We start from the raw sequence: 23528 nt of genomic DNA on the forward strand, positions 1-23528 counted from the left end.
TAAAGGTTAGAGCAGCCGCTTTCAAGGTGCGGGACTTTAACCTGGAAGCTTATAAGAAATCCTGCTATGCCCTCAGACAAACCATCAAACATGCAAAGCGCCAATACAGGACTAAGATTGAATTGTACTACACCGGCGCCGATGCTTGTCAAATGTGGCAGAGCCTGTAAACTATTACAGACTACAAAGGGAAGCACTTCCGCAAGCTGCCCAGTAACACAAGCCTACCAGATGAGCGAAATCACTTCTATGCTCGCTTCGAGGCAAGCAACACTGAGACATGCATGAGAGCATCAGATGTTCCGGACGACTGTGTGATCACACTCTTTGTACCCGGCGTGAGTAATATCTTTATACAGGTCAACATTCACAAGGCCAACATGCTTCAAGCAGATCATCATAGTTCCTGTGCCCAAGAGCACTAAGGTAACCTGCCTAAATGACTACAGACCTGTAGCACTCACGTCCGTAGCCATGAAGTACTTTGAAAGGCTGGTAATGGCTCACATTAACACCATTATCCCAGAAACCCTAGACCCACTCCAATTTGCATACTGCTCAAACAGATCCACAGATGATACAATCTCTATAGCACTCCACACTGCCCTTTCCCACCTGGATAAAAGGAACACCTATGTGAGAATGCTATTCATTGACTTACAGCTCAGCGTTCAACACCATAGTGCCCTCAAAGCTCATCACTAAGCTAAGGATCCTGGGACTAAACACCTCCCTCTGCAAATGGATCCTGGACTTCCTGACAGGCCGCCCCCAGGTGGTGAGGGTAGGTAGCAACACATCTGCCACGCTGATCCTCAACACTGGAGCCCCTCAGGGGTGCGTGCTCAGTTCCCTCCTGTACTCCCCGTTCACCCATGACTGCATGACTCAAACACCATCATTAAGTTTGCAGATGACACAACAGTGGTAGGCCTGATCACCGACAACAATGAGACATCCTATAGGGAGGAGATCAGAGACCTGGCCGGGTGGTGCCAGAATAACAACCTATCCCTCAACGTAATCAAGACAAAGGAGATGATTGTAGACTACAGGAAAAGAGGACCAAGCACGCCCCCATTCTCATCGACGGGGCTGTAATGGAGCAGGTTGAGAGCTTCAAGTTCCTTGGTGTCCACATCACCAACAAATGGTCGAAACACACCAAGAAAGTCATGAAGAGGGCACGACAAAACCTATTCCCCCTCAGGACACTGACATCGAGAGCATCATGACTGGTTGCATCACTGCCTGGTACGGCAACTGCTCGGCCTCCGACCGCAAGGCACTACAGAGGGTAGTGTGTATGGCCCAGTACATCACTGGGGCTAAGCTGCCTGCCACCCAGCACCTCTACACCGGGCGGTGTTCTCTCTGCTACTGCATGGCAAGTGGTACTGGAGTGCCAAGTCTAGGACCAAAAGGCTTCTCAATAGCTTTTACCCCCAAGCCATAAGACTTTTTCAACTGTTTGCATTTGTTTATGTTATTATTTGATGTGTGAAGTGAACTGTCTCGTGGCTGAGCGACAGTCCATGAGAGTAGTTACTGAATAAAACAATAATTAATAAAGAGATAGAAAGAAATCCACTTCAAGGCATTTTGGAAATAATGGCAAAGTTACAATAGCTATACTAGCAAACCACGTACAATGCATATCCAATACATAGCTTCAATCTAATGGTAGTGTGAACATGTGAACAGAGACATTGTGCCCAATGATTTGGTTGAATCGGTTGAATCACTTTTTCTCAAGTCAACCAAATAACTTCATAGCCCATTTTGTGCATTGCTGACTCACAACATAAGTGGTTATAATATTTAACCTTAACTAAGATACTCTTTTTTTCATCTCAAGTGTGGTTGAGCTCACTTCCGCTTTTGCATTTACTGGTGACCATCGCCTGAGACTCAAGACGAACTACCTCATGACTATACACGGAAAGTGACATCAACGGTTTCTAACGAAACTCAAACCCTAATGTCTTTTTGGTCTCATCCAATTTCATACACTGATGAAGACAACACACCACCTGATTCTGAGGAATGGTTTTCACGGACACAGTTTAAGCCTAGTACTGGACTAAAAAGGGTTTTCAGTGGAGATCCTCCATTTAGAGTTGTTTTTTAGCCCAGGACTAATCTCTGTCCAGGAAACAGATCGAAACAGTTTGGCTCAGTTTGACAATGCTCTTACAAGAGGAGGGACCTGAAAGATTCTTGAAACAATAAATAATTGTTTGTTATAAAAGATGTTTACCCATTTGGTTTCCATATGATCCACATATAATCTTCTAACCGTTTTGTCATAGTGTGTCTTATCTTTTGAGACTGACATCGTCTTATGCAACACAGTCATGTCTATCTCTTGAGATTGACATAGTCTTATGCAACACAGTCATGTCTTGCTCTCTCGCTCGCTCGCTTTTTTTTCACTCTGTTCCTCTCTAACTCTCCTGAAAGATTATTGAAACAATAAATAATTGATATTTAGAAAATATGTTTACCCATTTGGTTTCCATATGATCCACAAAAACATCTTCTAACACAGTTTAGTCATAGTTTGTCTTATCTCTTGAGACTGACATTGGATTGTGCTGTTTGGATTGCCTAATATAAGTCCTTTTAAATTATTTATACTTACTTTTGATACTTAAGTATATGTTTTGCAATGAAATTAACTTTTGATACTTAAGTAAACTTAAAACCTAATACTTTTAGACTTTAACTCAAGTAGTAGGTGACTTTCACTTTTACTTGAGTCATTTTCTATTAAGGTATCTTTACTTTTACTCAAGTATGACAATTGGGTACTTTTTCCACCACTGGGAATAAAATAATAAAGCAATCATATAAAAATGAAAATAAAAATGTAATATACACAAATGAAATATTTTATAAAAGTAATGTGAATAAATGATGGTGAATAAGTGATAAGCAGTAATGAGCAGTCACTACCATCATGGGACTTTCATTGTTTTATTCTGTGTTGTTACAGAATTCAACCCAAATAATCAAAACCGAAATCTGTGATTTTTTTATGTATTTTTATAATGAAACCAAACCGACATCAAAAAGCACTAATCGCTCAGACCTAGTGTAGGTGAGGCCTTTGTGTCGTGTTAAAAGGATAGTTAACTTTAAATACAAACGATTATGATTTTGCCAGTTACCTGAGGGGTTGAATGAAATGCAGAAGACACATTTCAGTTGAAGGCATTCAGTTGTACAACTGCCTAGGTATCCTTCTTTCCCTTTCCTTGGCTGTGTTCATTTGTATTTTGAGTAAACTACCCCTTCAACATGACACAAACATCTAACATTGCTCTCACTTTCAGGGCTGAGAATCTATTCTTCTTTTGGAGCCTTATTTTAAGATGGATTATTTTTTATAAACAAAGTAAAACATATTGTGACCAACGTTAATTGTGGATGAATTCCTATAAAGGCAAAATGTTGTTCATCCTGCAGAATATGTTAAACTGATGATTAGCTGCAGCAACATTAATTAATTTTTAAGCACAAGTTTCTGAAATTGTATACATTTTTTTCTGTACAAAAAGCAAAACTAAACATACTCCTGTTCTCCACTTCCATTTCTAACCCTGAAATTAAACACGGTCTTAAATTCCGTCACAGTCATCAGTTTTCGATACCCGAGAGTGCGAGAAAACAGCACTCGATGCCAGCAATTATCTAGCTATCCACACAATTACCAACCCCACAAGCGAAACTGCCAACTAAAAACATTTTTTAAAATTCTCCTTCTTCTCTGCAGCTCAAGTAATTCATACATTGAGTGTGTGGTTTTCTTTTCAACAGTGAGAAGAACTCGGGATGTAGATCCCTCACTGTGTCCCTCCCATGTATCATGATGGCACAGTATGTTAGGAGTCTGAGGACGGGGGTTAAGTCCTGTGGATGTAGGATGCCAAGAAGGGCTATTGCATCATAATTTGGAACCCTGGTTGTCCAGGGAGATAAACAGTAGTAATTAGACTGTTGGCATTGGATTAATCCAGTAATTCAATAGTGGTGATCATCGTTATCAGTGATATGATGACTACCTGATGATGACGATCATTATCATCATCCTCATCATCATCGACCTCTGTAGCAGCTGTAACAGCAGTAGAGAGGCAGGCAGAATAGAGAGCAGGGGTTGCTATTTGGTACAGGCCTGCACCAGGGGGCTTTTTGATGCTAGCGACCTCGAACTGAGTCATTGTCACACTTCACAGCTTTGTTCCTTCTCTTAGGTGATTATTACTGTAATACTGCAATGGGAAGCCATGATAAATACCACAACACACACACTCACACACCTTACTGCACTTGAGTGTATGGAGCTCTTAATGTCTTCCATGTGAGTGCTATTCATGGAGTCTAAGTAAACCATTCTTCCATTCTTCAGCATGTTAAAGGGATAGTACTGTCACGCCCTGACCTTAGAGAGCTGTTTTATTTCTCTATTTGGTTAGGTCTGGGTGTGATGTGGGGTGGGCATTCTATGTTTTGTATTTCTGTATGTTTGGCCGAGTGTGGTTCCCAATCAGAGGCAGCTGTCCATCGTTGTCTCTGATTAGGAATCATACTTATGCAGCCTGTTTTGCCACCTTAGTTGTGGGTAGTTGTTTTTGTTAGTGGCCTCTATAGCCCTAGTCAGTGTCACGTTCGTTTTGGTGTTTCTTGTTTTGTTGGCGACATTTTTAATAAAGGAAAATGTACGCTCACCACGCAGCACCTTGGTCCGGTCATTTCCCTGACGACGTTCGTGACAAGTACACCCAAATTACAAATGTACATCTTTGTTTAGTTTCATTGTTAGCAATCTACGAACAAAGTGCACTTTGTTATTTGTTACTTACATTTTTTCCCATTTTTTTTCATTTTTTAAACTGCATTGTTGGTTAAGGGCTTGTAAGTAAGCATTTCACTGTAAGGTCTACAAAATAAATGTCAAAGCATACACATTAATCAAACTGATCTCATTGTTAGAAGCAAAACAAATATTAAAAAATATCCATGAATGCTTGTGTCTTGGCATACTAGGATCTCAAGCCTTGCTTTTTTCTTCACAAATCACCTTTTTTTCTATTTTTACTAGAATTATTTCAATATTTCAGATTATTAAAAAATGATGTTAAATAACCAGATAGTCATGCTTGAACTATTATCAAATATATTAAAATTACACAGAGCGATTAAAGTGTTATCATCATACATAATGAAGTAGCATGGCTATACAATGAGATATTACCATGGAGACTAGAGACATGTGGTCTACATACAGAATTATAACGAAATAACTTAATTGTAAACCTATTTATGTGCATATACAGTATCAATGCAATACTATTGAATATAGTTAGATTTCCCTGAGAAAGAAGATCGCTAAGAGGTGAATCAACAACAGAAGGTATAAAGAAAGATACAAAACTGTCCTCATTTTACGATCTTATTTTCTTCTGCTTGTCCTATGTGTTTTAGTTTTAGTCCCAAACAACAACAGGCGCAAATCAGGTGCAAAGTCACTGCCAAAAATACCTGCATGTTTGTCCTTTGACTCCAAGAATGTATAAAACAAACCCATGTCATGAAAATGTTCTCGTTTATTTCTATTTTATGTCCCTTTTTCAAGATGCAGAACGTTTTTAGTTTGGACCAGTCAAATACTACTAGATGGTCTGTGTGTACCGTTTATCAAAACTATTTCTGTCTTAGAAGTGAAATATGCATAAATTAAAGTAACTATCCAGTGAAAATCTCACTTTTAAAAGTTCATATTCTGTTAACTCATACCCAAATAATATTTACTCGTCCTATACTCGTATTTGTTGAATTAGAGAAAAAACCCACCTCAAACTTGTATCTCAAAAATGCTGGCTATTTCCTCATATCACGTGACTTCACCTTGGCCAATGAGCTGGCCAATCAGCTGTTAACTTGTCATAAATATTTTTTTTGAGTGCTATACACCCCCACCATTCTGTTGTTGGGGTACGCCCACACCTTTCCAATACAGAAAAGCACTTTTTTTTTTACATACTTTATTACCTTACCTCATATTTTAATTAATTATAGGTCATATTTCATGTAAATCTGTAAACATATAACCGTTATAAATACATAATTGATATCAGTTTTGTTAACAAACTGTGGTTTATGGAAATAGCCCTCACCCATGTATTGGTAAGATTGGTTGGCTATCATATCTTCGTGGTTTTTGTTTAGGTCAATACTCAGTTACTAATCCATACAATCTGTATGTGCTGTTCAAAACTGCTGGTTTAAAAAATATTTGGGATCTTCATTGCAGTCAAAGAACGTGATGGATGTCAATTCCAGAAACATCACGCACCAGTCTGCTGTGCATGGGGTGTCTGGGTTTGATCAGACATTTTCTTGATGATACAGGGCAATGTACCAAAGTACAGTACTGCTATCGTTGACATTGCCATACTTGAGAAGTATTTGAGTATTTATTTTTAAAAAGTGCAGTAAAACTTTACATTTTGTATAAGTTCAAGAGGATGGAAGTTCAAAAGAAAATTAATGACCTGATCTGTCTTGCGGTTTTAAGAGAGCGAGCTGTGTGAAAATAAAAAAGCTGCCAACCAACCAACATTTTCTTGGAGCTTCTTTTGTATGTTCAGCTTTAACAGACTTATCACACAATCGACAGAAATAGAATAGATTTATTTGGTGGATCCTACAACCCTTAGTTAAGATACTATATGCAAACTCCACGGCTTCCTTTTGGTTTCTATGCGACTGGAAGTTTCAGTCTAATTCATCTCAACTCACAATACATTTCTATCTTAATCCTGACCTTGTACCCTCCTGAACAGTCCCCTGCTTTTCTATGGATATAGCTAATCAGGAGGTACCATGACAGTAGTTAGACATCAGGAGGAACCAACCAGAGTCCATGGAAAACCCCCTCTGTCCAATAAGAACCGTAAATATATCAGCGACGTCCTCATGTGTCTCCCTGACAGATAGTCATGCCTCAATGTCTGTCTCTGCTGATCGGAAATCAAGCCTCCCATCGGAGTAGACTTGGGCCGTTATCTGATACCAGGTGATCGATGCATCTCTCTCTTAGGGGGAAGCAGCAACAGACCGATTAGATTTGTCTGTTTTCTTTGTTCAACCTCCATTCAACCCCCATATGTTAAAGTCCCTTATGTCTCTCTGGAAGGAGATCCTTATTGGATATCCAGAAGATCCAACCCCACGTGGAGGCTTGGAAGACAAACGAGGAGAGAGAAATGAAGGTAACTAACTTGGTTTCCCTTTTTATCTGTGGATTAATAGTTGGAGTAGAGAAACACACGATGGTGTATGACTCCGGGTCAAAATTCTACAAAGAACCATCTTAAAAAAGAGGACCATACCCATGTCAGGTGAAATAACAACCCGATGCTCATCTCCTTGGAAAATAACAACCCGATGCTCATCTCCTAGGAAAATACCAACCCGATGCTCATCTCCTAGGAAAATACCAACCCGATGCTCATCTCCTAGGAAAATAACAACCCGATGCTCATCTCCTAGAAAAATACCAACCCGATGCTCATCTCCTAGGAAAATACCAACCCGATGCTCATCTCCTAGGAAAATACCAATCCGATGCTCATCTCCTAGGAAAATACCAACCCGATGCTCATCTCCTAGGAAAATACCAACCCGATGCTCATCTCCTAGGAAAATACCAACCCGATGCTCATCTCCTAGGAAAATAACAACCCGATGCTCATCTCCTAGGAAAATACCAACCCGATGCTCATCTCCTAGGAAAATACCAACCCGATGCTCATCTCCTAGGAAAATACCAACCCGATGCTCATCTCTTAGGAAAATACCAACCCGATGCTCATCTCCTAGGAAAATACCAACCCGATGCTCATCTCCTAGGAAAATAACAACCCGATGCTCATCTCCTAGGAAAATACCAACCCGATGCTCATCTCCTAGGAAAATAACAACCCGATGCTCATCTCCTAGGAAAATACCAACCCGATGCTCATCTCCTAGGAAAATAACAACCCGATGCTCATCTCCTAGGAAAATAACAACCCGATGCTCATCTCCTAGGAAAATACCAACCCGATGCTTATCTCCTAGGAAAATACCAACCCGATGCTTATCTCCTAGGAAAATAACAACCCGATGCTCATCTCCTAGGAAAATACCAACCCGATGCTCATCTCCTAGGAAAATACCAACCCGATGCTCATCTCCTAGGAAAATACCAACCCGATGCTCATCTCCTAGGAAAATAACAACCCGATGCTCATCTCCTAGGAAAATACCAACCCGATGCTCATCTCCTAGGAAAATACCAACCCGATGCTCATCTCCTAGGAAAATACCAACCCGATGCTCATCTCCTAGGAAAATAACAACCCGATGCTCATCTCCTAGGAAAATAACAACCCGATGCTCATCTCCTAGGAAAATACCAACCCGATGCTCATCTCTTAGGAAAATACCAACCCGATGCTCATCTCCTAGGAAAATAACAACCCGATGCTCATCTCCTAGGAAAATAACAACCCGATGCTCATCTCCTAGGAAAATAACAACCCAATGCTCATCTCCTAGGAAAATACCAACCCGATGCTCATCTCCTAGGAAAATACCAACCCGATGCTCATCTCCTAGGAAAATACCAACCCGATGCTTATCTCCTAGGAAAATAACAACCCGATGCTCATCTCCTAGGAAAATAACAACCCGATGCTCATCTCCTAGGAAAATAACAACCCGATGCTCATCTCCTAGGAAAATAACAACCCGATGCTCATCTCCTAGGAAAAACTAGCAACAGCTAGCTAGCTAAATGCCCATGAACATGTGTTTTGATCTGCCCACAGATGAATATAGTTGGTTCAAAGTTGGTTTTAATATTTTAACCTGCATGTCGTGATCACGTCTGGTGTGGATGGATTTTTATTTTATTTTTATTTTACCTTTATTTAACCAGGTAGGCAAGTTGAGAACAAGTTCTCATTTACAATTGCGACCTGGCCAAGATAAAGCAAAGCAGTTCGACAGATACAACAACACAGAGTTACACATGGAGTAAAACAAACATACAGTCAATAATAAAGTATAAACAAGTCTATATACAATGTGAGCAAATGAGGTGAGAAGGGAGGTAAAGGCAAAAAAGGCCTTGGTGGCAAGGTAAATACAATATAGCAAGTAAAACACTGGAATGGTAGTTTTGCAATGGAAGAATGTGCAAAGTAGAAATACAAATAATGGGGTGCAAAGGAGCAAAATAAATAAATAAATTAAATACAGTTGGGAAAGAGGTAGTTGATAGGGCTAAATTATAGGTGGGCTATGTACAGGTGCAGTAATCTGTGAGCTGCTCTGACAGTTGGTGCTTAAAGCTAGTGAGGGAGATAAGTGTTTCCAGTTTCAGAGATTTTTGTAGTTCGTTCCAGTCATTGGCAGCAGAGAACTGGAAAGAGAGGCGGCCAAAGAAAGAATTGGTTTTGGGGGTGACTAGAGAGATATACCTGCTGGAGCGTGTGCTACAGGTGGGAGATGCTATGGTGACCAGCGAGCTGAGATAAGGGGGGACTTTACCTAGCAGGGTCTTGTAGATGACATGGAGCCAGTGGGTTTGGCGACGAGTATGAAGCGAGGGCCAGCCAACGAGAGCGTACAGGTCGCAATGGTGGGTAGTATATGGGGCTTTGGTGACAAAACGGATTGCACTGTGATAGACTGCATCCAATTTGTTGAGTAGGGTATTGGAGGCTATTTTGTAAATGACATCGCCAAAGTCGAGGATTGGTAGGATGGTCAGTTTTACAAGGGTATGTTTGGCAGCATGAGTGAAGGATGCTTTGTTGCGAAATAGGAAGCCAATTCTAGATTTAACTTTGGATTGGAGATGTTTGATATGGGTCTGGAAGGAGAGTTTACAGTCTAACCAGACACCTAAGTATTTGTAGTTGTCCACGTATTCTAAGTCAGAGCCGTCCAGAGTAGTGATGTTGGACAGGCGGGTAGGTGCAGGTAGCGATCGGTTGAAGAGCATGCATTTAGTTTTACTTGTATTTAAGAGCAATTGGAGGCCACGGAAGGAGAGTTGTATGGCATTGAAGCTTGCCTGGAGGGTTGTTAACACAGTGTCCAAAGAAGGGCCGGAAGTATACAGAATGGTGTCGTCTGCGTAGAGGTGGATCAGAGACTCACCAGCAGCAAGAGCGACCTCATTGATGTATACAGAGAAGAGAGTCGGTCCAAGAATTGAACCCTGTGGCACCCCCATAGAGACTGCCAGAGGTCCGGACAACAGACCCTCCGATTTGACACACTGAACTCTATCAGAGAAGTAGTTGGTGAACCAGGCGAGGCAATCATTTGAGAAACCAAGGCTGTTGAGGATGAAATCAACAGGCGTGCAATGAAGCATGTGGACGCATGCGCGTGGCCGGTGTAGTCAGCATGTAACCCTAACTTAACCCAAACCCTAATTCTAACCCTAATTGCAACCAAAACCCTCAACCTAAGCCCTAAGCTTAAAACAGCCTTTTTCCATGTGGGGACTGACAAATTGTCCTTGTTTTACTATCCTCGTTTTACTATCCTCGTTTTATTATCCTCGTTTTACTATCTTCGATTTATTATCCCATCAAAGGGTTTGGGCCAAAGGGATTGGGTAGGTGGCACATTGGGACTGGCTATAATACATTCAGGTGTGCTTGAAAATGGCTTTCGATCCTTAGAATATACAACAAGCGAGAGAAACTCCGGAGAATATTCCTTCTCAACATTTAGGTCACGCTCTTGTGTTCCACAAACAAAGAAACATGGGGGACGAATCAGAGACAAGAACTTTAATAGGAAATTCTCACATCTATTGGATTTGATTGAAGTTCCCTTGGGGGTTTGTGCACAGTGAGCCTTCACCACCCAAACTAGAAAAACAAACCAATAATTCCTGTCATCAAAAGTCATCATGCATAAATGGTCACTCAGGCAAAAACGACCACTTTCACCACTCATGCTGGCGATGGAAGCTGTATGTACAGTACACTTGGGATGTTTTTTAAAAATGTTTTACTTTTCTGTCAATGTTACATGCTACATACACCACAGAATCATGCTGAAAATAGTTATTAAAAAGAAAGAAAATCTTGTTTTTCGGTTTATGAATAAACAATCACTTTTCTTATGTTCATTAACCATACATCATAAAAGTCATTTGTTTAATTGTTAGAGCACACACATGAGTTTGTGTGAATATGTTTGCCTGCAACATTCAGTATCTACCCGTTGGTATGTGTTTATGCATTAGTATAAAATGATCAAGTGTGTATGCAATCTTTCCAATGATATTCCCTGTTGGTAGCTGTCTAGTATACAGTACGCATGGGTGAATCCATCTGTAAGTCTGTATGAATATACAAGGCTGCATTTGTCAGAAAAAACATGTTGCATTCCGTGTGATTGATTTGTATACTTATTTTTCTTTTTCATCTTTTCAATACGCAAGAGGACGGGTCATGGAATATCAAATAAGCAACCAAGCAACAGAGCGGTGCGGTCTCCTTTGAAGATCCGGCAGCTCTGGGATTGAACCGGGCTACAGGCCCGGGATGGGCAGTGCTGAGCTGTGAGGTGCTTTCAAAGAGAAAAGAAAAAGCGAGGAACGAGAGACGAAATATTGTAGTCCGTGCACAGCAAAGTTATAGGTCGCCAGTTTTTCAAGGGAAAAAAGTGCTGTTTGCCTTTCTTTTTTGGGCTACTGGGTAAGAACCTGGTAGGAGAGGCGAGAGGGAGGGGAAGGGTCCTCTGGGGTATTTTATATCACTTCTGGATGAACAAGGCTCCAATGGTGACTCCGGCTGCACCCAGGGCGGCCAGGCCGAACACTGTCTTTAGGTAGGGCCAGGAGTGGAAGGCAGAGATCCTCTGCTGCCCATAGATCTCCACAAAGGCGTCCTGAGAAAGAGAGAGAGAGAGGTTAGTATCATCACTACAACTGTTTTTTATTCTAATTACTGAACATTCACTCGCCTTGTAAATTAGTTTGTTATAATATCAGTTCGTGCCCCATCAAGCCCTCAATGTAATCTTTTCATAGATCTATATAGACACTATGCATCAGTAAAATGTCTCAATGACCATGGCTACATGGGGCCCATATCTCTGTAGCTCTATCCCTGAGCCTCCTCTGTCTGTGGTACACACAGGGACAAAAGACAGAGGAATAGATGACCATGTCTCACAGCCAGCATCTCTGCAAGAAAGCTCCTTAGCCTGTCGTCCCCCCCACACACACAGACACACACACACACAGCTTCTTTGCATACCAGGCATACAGTAAGTAAGACCAAAACATCCGATCCCACACAACTACAAACCACAAACAAATGTATCTGTGCATATTATCTGGTTTTGAAACAAGAGGAAATGTTCAGGTTCTTCCCCAAATCTGTCCACTGGTCCGGTTACAAGGAAACGTTCAGGTTCTTCCCCCAACATGTTCAGTGGAATGTAATAGAGTGTAATACTAATATGACAAACAAGGGGATAACCCTAATGAATAGCTGTTCCTGGTAATTTGTTGCTTTTTAAAAACTGGATGGAAAAATTATGAATGCATATCTGATGCAATATAACAACACACATTACAGTACAATATAACAATACACAGTACAATATAACAACACACAGTACAATACAATATAACAACACACATTACAGTACAATATAACAATACACAGTACAGTACAATATAACAACACACAGTACAGTACAATATAACAATACACAGTACAGTACAATATAACAACACACAGTACAGTACAATATAACAATACACAGTACAGTACAATATTACAATGCACAGTACAGTACAATATAACAACACACAGTACAGTACACTATAACAACACACAGTACAGTACAATATAACAATACACAGTACAGTATAATATTACAATGCACAGTACAGTACAATATAACAACACACAGTACAGTACAATGTAACAACACACAGTACAGTACAATATAACAATACACAGTACAGTATAATATTACAATGCACAGTACAGTACAATATAACAACACACAGTACAGTACAATGTAACAACACACAGTACAGTACAATATAACAATACACAGTACAGTACAATATTACAATGCACAGTACAGTACAATATAACAACACACAGTACAGTACACTATAACAATACACAGTACAGCGTCTTCTGATTAAATCTTTACAAATTTAGAGCATACAATACTGCCTCCAGTGCTAGACTGCCTCCAGTGCTAGACTGCCTCCAGTGCTAGACTGCCTCCAGTGCTAGACTGCCTCCAGTGTTTTACATATTTTAAGGTTGTTTAGCACTGTAACACTGTATTCCTGTGTGTATGCGACCCAGGTTGTGTACTAAGAGCTGGATATGTAACACTGTATTCCTGTGTGTATGCGACCCAGGTTGTGTACTAAGAGCTGGATATGTAACACTGTATTCCCAGACCTTGTGAAATCTAAGTGTGTGTGTATGTCTTTTCTATGGCCTTTGGTTGCTGAAATTTAAATAGTTCCCCTAATTTCAGGTTATATGACAAAACAAGCAGTCATTGTGTAGAAAATAATTAAACAATCTAAACCACTGTGAAATATATTTTCCACAAACAAAAATATGATATTTTCAGCTGTTGAAAGCTGGGGCACAAAACTGAAAGTAGAAGACGCTAAAACTAAACTGAAGAACGGGAAGCATAGAAATGGCGCACATAGATCTACCGCTTCTTTGACTTGCTTTCAAGGAGAAAGAAAGATCTATAACTCACATTTCTATGTGAATTTGGTATGGTCGCACAAAAAGATACAAATAAAATTCTATTGGTCATATACACATGGTTAGCAGGTTTTAATGCGAGTATAGCGAAGCTACATATTGTAGCTTTAAGCTCCAGAACCCTAGATCCCAGTGTGTGTGTGTGTGTGTGTGTGTGGTTGGTTGGTAAACTGAATACTAGTGTGCCTCCGTTTTCTCCTCCCCTTCCCAGACCCCATACACAGTGGAGTAGACTGCTTAATAAGTAAAGCCGTGCTTTTATTGCAGCGTGCTTGTACCACATTACATTTGGCACAGACTCTCATCTACAGCTCAAGCCCGTAGGCTGCGTTCAGGCCCCAGTGTTCTAGCCCAGTGAGGGGCCGGCTCGTGCGCAATTGTTTGGATTGTATGATTGCCCTTCCCACTGGTTCCAGCATCTTGTCAGTGGAGAGAATATCTGCAGGGCAGACCCGTTTTGTTAGCTTCTTAGCCCTGAACAGCTTGCAGGAAGGAAGCTTCCCCAATGTGCTGCCTGGGAGGAGATTAACCCACAACTGCTGCACATCAAAACCAGCTAGAGCAGATGACGAGAAGTGAAGAGGAGAGACCGAGAGGAAAGGGTGGAAAGAGAAGGAGTGGTAACGGCATGCTTCTGGTGCTGGTAGGAGGTTAACCCACAACCGCTGCACATCAAAATGACTCAGAGTAGAAGGGGAGAGAATGAGGAAATGTGCTGCTGAGTACTCTGGCTAGAGTTCACGTTTCTTCTGAGCTCAAATCAGAGTGCCGATGCAATATTCAGCACCATAGACTCATTAGTGTAGCTCACACAAAAGTCTGTCTTCATAACCTAGGATAATCCTCTAGTCAGAATGGATAGGATATAAAAGTAGCCTTCCAGTATGTCATCTTCCCAATTTCCCATACACACGTACTTTCCCTAATTTTAAACTATATGTCAATGAGAAGAGTGCACGTCTTTGACCATTTCTCTGACAGCCACAGGTCAATATCCTGTGTCTTGGAGCATGAGGAGCACCGCATCATATTATGTACAAAATACCATCTCTTCCAGCAATATGACGTACATAGCCATTGTTTACACTTCCAATCTCCACCAAGGTGCTTACTGTAATAAAAGTAGGAAATCGAGGGGAGCATCTTTCAAAGTTTACCTTGACGAGAACACACATTAAACAAAAAATAGATTGATGACATCGTGGGAAATTCCTCGATTGGCTCAGTCTGGACACATCAGCATCACCATAGGAACTGCATCATTAGCATACATACCTCATTAGCATATTAATACAAGTCATATCACGGGTAATTCCATTCATCGGTTCCAGGAGGGGAACAGGTGTCCAGGAAAGTACAGTTCATCATGCATATCCAGTGTCAACAGAACAACCTCGTGCATGTACTGTAAACCATAAATGTCACACTGGCTCTCTGCTGTCACGGTCATACTTCTACAGTATGGGGCTACACAGTAGTACCGTGATAGAGAGCTGTCCATAACATGGACAACGCTGGTTTGATGTCACGGTTTATTCCATTCTCTGGTCTCGTTGGTTCCCACTCTGGCCAGATGAAGTGGACCTGCGGTGTGTATTTCATTATGACACACAAGCAAGGTGTGCAAGGTGTTTACACCTGCAACAACAGCTGCTTTGTTGATCACCTGATACACCCCCCCCCCCCCACACACACACACACACTCTCTCTTGTCCCCCCCCCCCCCCCTTCTTTCTTCTGTTTCTCTCTCCAGGTTGCTCTATGGTGCTGTCCTGATATATCTCTCTCCTCAGGTTATTCTATGGTGCTGCCCCCCTAATATCTCTCTCTCTCTTCAGGTTGCTCTATGGTGCTGTCCTGATATATCTCTCTCCTCAGGTTGTTCTATGGTGCTGTCCTGATATATCTCTCTCCTCAGGTTGTTCTATGGTGCTGTCGTAATATATCTCTCTCTCTTCAGGTTGCTCTATGGTGCTGTCCTGATATATCTCTCTCCTCAGGTTGTTCCATGGTGCTGTCGTAATATCTCTCTCTCTCTTCAGGTTGTTCTATGGTGCTGTCCTCCTAATATCTCTCTCTCTTCAGGTTGCTCTATGGTGCTGTCCTAATATCTCTCTCTCTTCAGGTTGCTCTATGGTGCTGTCCTCCTAATATCTCTCTCTCTTCAGGTTGCTCTATGGTGCTGTCCTAATATCTCTCTCTCTTCAGGTTGCTCTATGGTCCTGTTCACTAGCCAGAGGGTTGGTAACAGACAGGGCCCTTGGATTTCCAACATGTTGCCATCTCTGTTTGCTTTTTCCCCCCACCTCGGCAAACATGTCATTAGGTGAGCTTCCAGCGTGTGTTTAAACCGACCAGCTAGGTTTGCCCAAAGCCAGCGCTAATGGATTCTGAACACAACTCTGACCTGCTGGAGGAGCTGAGCTAGCTAACTGAGGTAACCGAGCCAGAACCCAGCAGGTTTTACCAGTGCTGTCATGGTCACCAGGATATACTAGCCTACTTCCCACTGGGCACATACGTCAATTCAACGTCTAGTCGACGTTGAGTGGGTTGTTTTGGATTACATACTGCTAATGCTAACAGTGTCTAGGGGAATATCTCAATTGCATACTCCTCGCATCCTCTCTCCTCATCTACTTCTCAAAACCAATTGGAGGAGAAGGTCAGAGGGGAGGGACTTCTGACTTTTTCATCCAATGGGTTTTGAGAAGGAGATGACGAAAGAAGACGCGAGGAGTATTCATTTGAGATCTTCCCTAGGTGAATAAAAAAATATGCTTATTCACTTGCCTTTGTACTAATATTTACTGAGATTCTTTACAAAGGGTTAGACTAAGTTGTGAATCTTCAGAATTCCACATCCAATAACTGCTAGATAAACATATGTAATTCTTTGTTATACAGACGTTGCTTTGTATGCAGCCCAAGAAGTCAACCAAGCCCTTTCCCAGAGTTTTCCCTAATGCCTTGGATCAAAGCCCAGGTACTGTAACATAGCCTGCCAAATGTGACAGTCTCTGACTCACTGTACCCACACATGGGTTAATAAGGGCTTGATTAGGTCGTTTAATCCAGGGGATTAGACAAATGGATGGGATTTAGACGAATTTGCATGATATGCTGATTAGGACATAGACTGGATAATGGGGGAATTCTTCGTCTGGGGAGTTTCCTCTCTCGGTTCATTGGAGGGTCAGCATGATAAAATGGCTTATCGTGGAGAGACAATCAAACTCTCTTTTTCTTTCTCTTTCTAATTTCCATCTCTCTCATTCCTTTCTCCCTCAGTCTCGTCCTTCTACATTCTCATTCCCATATCTCCCTCTCTCTCTCTCACATTCACATTCACATCTCATTCCCATCTCTCTCTCTCTCACATTCCTATCTCTCTCTATCTCATTCCAATCTCATTCCCATTCATATTCCCATCTCTCTCGCTCATATTCCAGTCTCTCTCTTTCTCACTCTCTCTCTGTCTCACTCTCTCTCTCTGTCTCACTATGTGTCTCACTTTCTCACTCTCTCTCTGTCTCACTCTCTCTCTCTGTCTCACTATGTGTCTCACTTTCTCACTCTCGGTTTTTCTTTCTCACTCTCTCTGTGTTGCTGTCTCTCTCGCTCTCTCTGTGTTGCTGTCTCTGTCTCTCTCTCTCTGTGTGTGTCTCTCTCTCTCTCTGTCTCTCTCCCTCTCTCTCTCTCTCTGTGTGTCTCTCTCTCTCTGTCTCTCTCTCTCTCTGTCTCTCTCTGTCTGTCTCTGTCTCTCTGTCTCTCTCTCTCTCTCTCTCTCTCTCTCTCTCTCTCTCAGATATTCAATCGCTTTGATCAAATGATGTAGGTGGGTCAATTCGAGGTATGGTGGTCTTCTTAAGGTGGAATGACTGAGAAAACAAGAAGAGATTAGTTCTCAAAGCTCCAACAAAGGACTCTCCTCGTGAGAAAAGGGCTCCTCTTGGACTCTTGTCAGGCTAAACAGGGAGTTGAGAATGAGAACAGGAACGTTGAGGGCTTTGCCCTGCTCAGGCACCTGTCACACGTTGGCAACAACACGTCCCTGTCTCTCATTTGTGCTGAACCCTCCCCCTGCCTCGGCAGACACACAGATTTTAGTGTGAGGGCCTCATTCCTGGCAGACATTCTAAAAAGAGTTTGCCAGAGGGATATCGCAATAGAGGAGAAAGGAAGCAAAACTCTCAGAAAATGGGGAGGCTTCCAATCCAGGTCCACCCACTCTGTCAGATGACAGTGGACCTGTTATCGACTTCAATAGCTGGGCCATTTGATTTGTTGTTGTAAGTTCAAGGAAATATAGTTCATGTTATAGCCTCCATGTCTCTGGCTTTGTCACATCACATGTCAAATGTAGGCAGCCCTGGAAAAGACAACTTGACAGAGTGATGTGATAAGATTTAACAATGTTTGTGTGTGTATGTATGTGTGTGTGCTGTGTGTGTATGTATGTGTGTGTGCACTGTGTGTGTGTATGTATGTGTGTGCGTGCGTGCGTGCGTGCGTGCGTGCGTGCGTGCGTGCGTGTGTATGTATGTGTGTGTGCTGTGTGTGTGTGTGTATGTATGTGTGTGTGCTGTGTGTGTGTGTATGTGTGTGTGTGTATGTATGTGTGTGCGTATGTATGTGTGTGTGCTGTGTGGGTGTGTGTGTGCTGTGTGTGTATGTATGTGTGTGTGCTGTGTGTGTATGTATGTGTGTGTGCTGTGTGTGTATGTATGAGTGTGTGCTGTGTGTGTATGTATGTGTGTGTGCTGTGTGTGTATGCATGTGTGTGTGCTGTGTGTGTATGCATGTATGTGTGTGTGCTGTGTGTGTGTGTATACTGTACTCAGATGTGGCTGTATTATGTGTGTCTGAGTTTAGAAGTGTGTGAGTTGTCCCATGATGAGCTCAGATGCACACTCACACACTCCTGAGTTCAAGCGTGTGACAATTCGCTGATCTACTTGCTGCCTATCCCATGATGTGTGTTTGGCCCACAGGCCTCCTACGAGCCATGCACATTATGACATCCTCTCCCACAGCCACTAAGCAGAGCTAACGTGTAACATCCGACAACTTTATCATACAGCCAAAAAGACCTCAAGTTTCACACAACCCCTGAGCTGAACAGGAGGAATATCGTACAATGTCTCCATTCAATCACGTGGAAGGATGCCTCTGGGTCTGTTTTTACCCCCGCCATGTTTTCAGCTGAGCAAATGAATTAGCTGGTCATAGATATAAAGGCACCATGGGAAAGGGAACAGAGCACCGTTCACACTGTACTGAGCTGCCTAAGAAGAGGAGTGTTCTCATTAGAACAGATGCATGCTGGGATATACAAACAACAATTACATTTGACATTTTAGTCATTTAGCAGATGCTCTTATCCAGAGAGACGTACAATTAGTGCTTTCCTCTACTTAAAAGGACCACTGCGTGAGAATGGTTCAACGTTTTAGAATGATTCATACAGTACACGTCAAATACAGAAATAACTACGTCAACATGGGATATATGCATAGTACCTTTTGTATAGCTTGTCACAGATACATTGATGCCAAATAATAAAACAAAATAGTGTGACTACCTGGGGAAATTAACATGCGACACAAGCACACAAACTATGCCCTTATTGCCTCTGACCACGACATTGAAATTAAATTTGTTCATTTCAAGGAACTTTCCTTTTAGCTGTTACCCTAGCAACAGTTCCTCTCCTTACAGCGCACTTTCATGGAGCCCCGTGGACTAATGAGGTCTTAAAAGCTGTTTTTTCTCTTTGAGATAAACAAGATTCAGTCATTAAGGCAATGTAACGGAGGTGAAGATGGACCCCCCCCTGCTGTGCACAGGTTGACCCATCTCTGACTTCAGGGTCCCCTGTGGCCCTTCCCAGGTTGCCCTCCCTCAGGGGGTCAGTATCACAGATAAAAACGCATTAGGGAATTAAAAAGCACACATCCTCCCAGTCCTATCCAATCAGTGTGTAGGCCATGGTGTGTGTGCGTGTGCATGCATGTGTGGTAGAGAGAGAGTAGGGGTGGGGAGGGGGGTTTTGTTCACTTTGATGTAGTAGCCACAGGGCCTGAACGTGCACCTCCATCTGTATGCACCCCACGGCTGGGTGAGTGCAACGCAGGAAGCAGTAAATTATTTTGTCTATATGAAGTAGTTTGGGGCAGATGCAATGTTGTCCCTGTGTGATGTTTGTTAAAAATTTCCACAGAGGAAAGATGAACATCTTGTCAACCCAGTTTCATAGGTTTTATTTTGGTATCATGTTATTATGTGTTTAATACAAAAACTGATACTGAGACATTCTCAGGGAGCTGTAACTAACTTGCGGTAGCACACATAGAGCTGCAGCTTAGTCAAGACGTTATATGATTCTTTCCTCACACTTTATACCTCAGAGAATATCCTTAATTTAATGATGAAACACAGTTTGACTGTTGTTCTTTAAGGCCTAACAATGCTATTGGCATATGTAAGAGTGAGACATGAATAATGCTGTTAAATGTACAAAGCCCGGAGGGAGAGAGATTTGTATTTTGTCTATTGCACTATACCAGAGTCAGGAGATTCAACCTTTTCAGGATGCATTGGATTACTGGGTCAAAGTGCAATCTCCCCTCCCTCAAATGTCTCCCCTTCTCGGCTTGTATTTTTTGGGGGGGGGGCATTGAACCCTTTGACCGGGGGAGGGCAGCCTCACACTGATATGAGAGGATTGTGGGTTAGGAGGGCCGGGAGAGTTGAAACAGAACACTAGATACTGAACCTAGAGGAGGGTTGATTTTTCAGGAAAGCCTTATGGGTAATGAGATTGGCACACCCTATATCTTGGTGGGTGGGGGCATGTCCCCTCCCATCTCCACTTTACTTAATGGGTTTTTATTTCATCCCCTTGCCCTCTCTTCCTCTTGAAGCTACCTTCTGCTGGTCCTGTTTTGGTTCATCTCCAGATACAGTACTCTTTGTTGTTGTTTTGGGGACAAGGGCTTAGATCTGCTTACAGCGGTCTCTTTTACAGTGCATGGTATCACACACATAAGTAGCAGGTAGCTTAGCTGTTAAGAGCGTTGGCCAGTAACTGAAAGGTTGCTGGTTTGAATCCCTGAGTCGACTAGGTGAAAAATCTGTCGATGTGCCTTTGAGCAGGCACTTATCCCTAATTGCTCCTGTAAGTCACTCTGGATAAGAGTGTCTGCTAAATGAATAAAATGTAAATATAAACATCCCTAGTAACCAATAATCTAATTTGTAATGAAGATTAAAAATATATATTTCCCATCTGTCACATAGTGTATGCTTGTTTGTTTCTGCTATAAACAGACATGTTGCATGTGTTACTTCTCAAAGCCTGCTTTGGGCCATTGAGAGTCACATTGGTAATTTGAGTGTGTAAATCCTGATCATGGCTGAGCAAAGCTATCAACAACCGATGCACAGGACAGAAAGTGGAAGTAGTGGGATGGGGTCAATCTAGTCCGAGTCAATGCGGTCCACCGATCTGGTTTCATTCACCATTCTGCCAAAAGTTCCAAGAGAGCCAATCCAGCTGTCTCTCCTTTCTTTGATGCATTGCCTTGGAATCAACTCCAATGTTAGTCTGTTATAGTATGTTAAACAGCTTACAGAAACAAAATAACAAAATGTATACCTATCCCATCTTTGCTAAATATGTTCACTTGAACCTGTTGTCCCACATTGTTGTAAGTAATTGCATAGCTTCTATGTTGAAATATGTACATAGCATTCACACTGATAAAGGGGCTAGGCCTACTCTAAACTGCATTTACAACATTAACAATGTCTACACTGTATTTCTGATCAATTTTATATTATTTTAATGGACAAAAAAAATGTGCTTTTCTTTCAAAAACAAGGACATTTCTAAGTGACCCCAAACTTTTGAACGGTAGTGTACATATTGGAACAATCTTATAGATCGTATTTACACTTCTCCAGAATTTGCATTGGACAGTGAATCATTCTAATAAGTTTGGTTTTAATAAAATTCTACGAAAAACAATGAATACATTTAGCCTACATCATGGAGGAGGTTTTAGGCACGTCCAAAGCATGGCTAAGATAATGTCAACAATACATAGATAAAAAGGGAATGTCAGCTCACTGTTTAGCTCCTCTCAAACTTGATATTTTAATAAAGCTTTGGTGATTAAGATTTATTTCCAAGCAGTCTCACAAGCCAAACACTTTGACAGTCTTGACTAGCCTACTTGATTAGCTACATTGGTCAGGACAAAAAGAAAACAGACTTCATTGAGAAGAAGGGAGGATATGCTTGGTTTAAGCATAGCATGAGTGTTTTATGTGTTTATAGTGTTTATAGCACCAAAAGCACATCTTGTTCCATGCTCATATGGGCAGTGTGTGTCACGGCTGGATAGGCTGCGTTTTCTGCCGTCAACATTCATGACATAACCATCCGTGTTACCTCTTAAACCAGCTTTTAGTTGGTCTTAAATATCCCTACCAGCTCTTCCTGAAATAAGCACTTTTGATCATGTTTTTAAGGACACACCTCAAATATTTCCACCCCTCCCATCTGAGCGCAAGTGTGCTGATGTTCGACAGGTAAATTGCCGAACCTGGCGTTAGAACTGGAAAATGCCAGTGCACCAGTTTTTACATAACGAGATTGCAAACTAACAGGCGTTTAACAGTAGCGCCGCCTTAAAGCCAGCTGAAAATAGAGCCCTAACTGTGTGAAATGCTCAACATTGCATTGACCGTTACTGTGTGAGGGACATAGACCGTTACTGTGTGAGGGACATGGACCGTTATCGTGTGAGGGATATGGACCGTTACTGTGTGAGGGACATGGACCGTTATTGTGTGAGGGACATGGACCGTTATTGTGTGAGGGACATGGACCGTTATTGTGTGAGGGACATGGACCGTTATTGTGTGAGGGACATGGACCGTTATTGTGTGAGGGACATGGACCGTTATCGTGTGAGGGACATGGACCGTTATTGTGTGAGGGACATGGACCGTTACTGTGTGAGGGACATGGACCGTTATTGTGTGAGGGACATGGACCATTATTGTGTGAGGGACATGGACTGTTATTGTGTGAGGGACATAGACCGTTACTGTGTGAGGGACATGGACCATTACCGTGTGAGGGACATGGACCGTTATTGTGTGAGGGACATGGACCGTTATTGTGTGAGGGACATGGACCATTATTGTGTGAGGGACATGGACCATTATTGTGTGAGGGACATGGACCGTTATTGTGTGAGGGACATGGACCGTTATTGTGTGAGGGACATGGACCGTTACTGTGTGAGGGACATGGACCGTTATTGTGTGAGGGACATGGACCGTTATTGTGTGAGGGACATGGACCGTTACTGTGTGAGGGACATGGACCGTTACTGTGTGAGGGACATGGACCGTTACTGTGTGAGGGACATGGACCGTTACTGTGTGAGGGACATGGACCGTTACTGTGTGAGGGACATGGACCGTTACTGTGTGAGGGACATGGACCGTTATTGTGTGAGGGACATGGACCGTTACTGTGTGAGGGACATGGACCGTTACTGTGTGAGGGACATGGACCGTTACTGTGTGAGGGACATGGACCGTTACTGTGTGAGGGACATGGACTGTTACTGTGTGAGGGACATGGACCGTTATTGTGTGAGGGAC

At 42.2% G+C, this 23528-nt stretch overlaps 1 protein-coding gene across 4 annotated transcripts in view; it reads right to left on the minus strand.

Moving 5' to 3' along the window:
* Nucleotides 1-10850: 10850 nt before the first annotated feature.
* The window catches only part of bcl2a (BCL2 apoptosis regulator a), a 61149-nt gene continuing 48471 nt past the window's right edge, over nucleotides 10851-23528 (minus strand). For all 4 annotated transcript variants that reach the window (XM_021562512.3, XM_021562511.3, XM_021562510.3 and 1 more), the window contains one exon: nucleotides 10851-11973. In XM_021562512.3, the coding sequence (XP_021418187.3) occupies nucleotides 11839-11973 (135 nt within the window). In that variant the 3' untranslated portion in view covers nucleotides 10851-11838. The remainder of the gene's footprint in view (nucleotides 11974-23528) is intronic.

This window comes from Oncorhynchus mykiss, chromosome 15, assembly GCF_057628025.1.
Source record: "Oncorhynchus mykiss isolate SJ-2025 chromosome 15, ASM5762802v1, whole genome shotgun sequence".
NCBI classification, from domain to species: domain Eukaryota; kingdom Metazoa; phylum Chordata; class Actinopteri; order Salmoniformes; family Salmonidae; genus Oncorhynchus; species Oncorhynchus mykiss.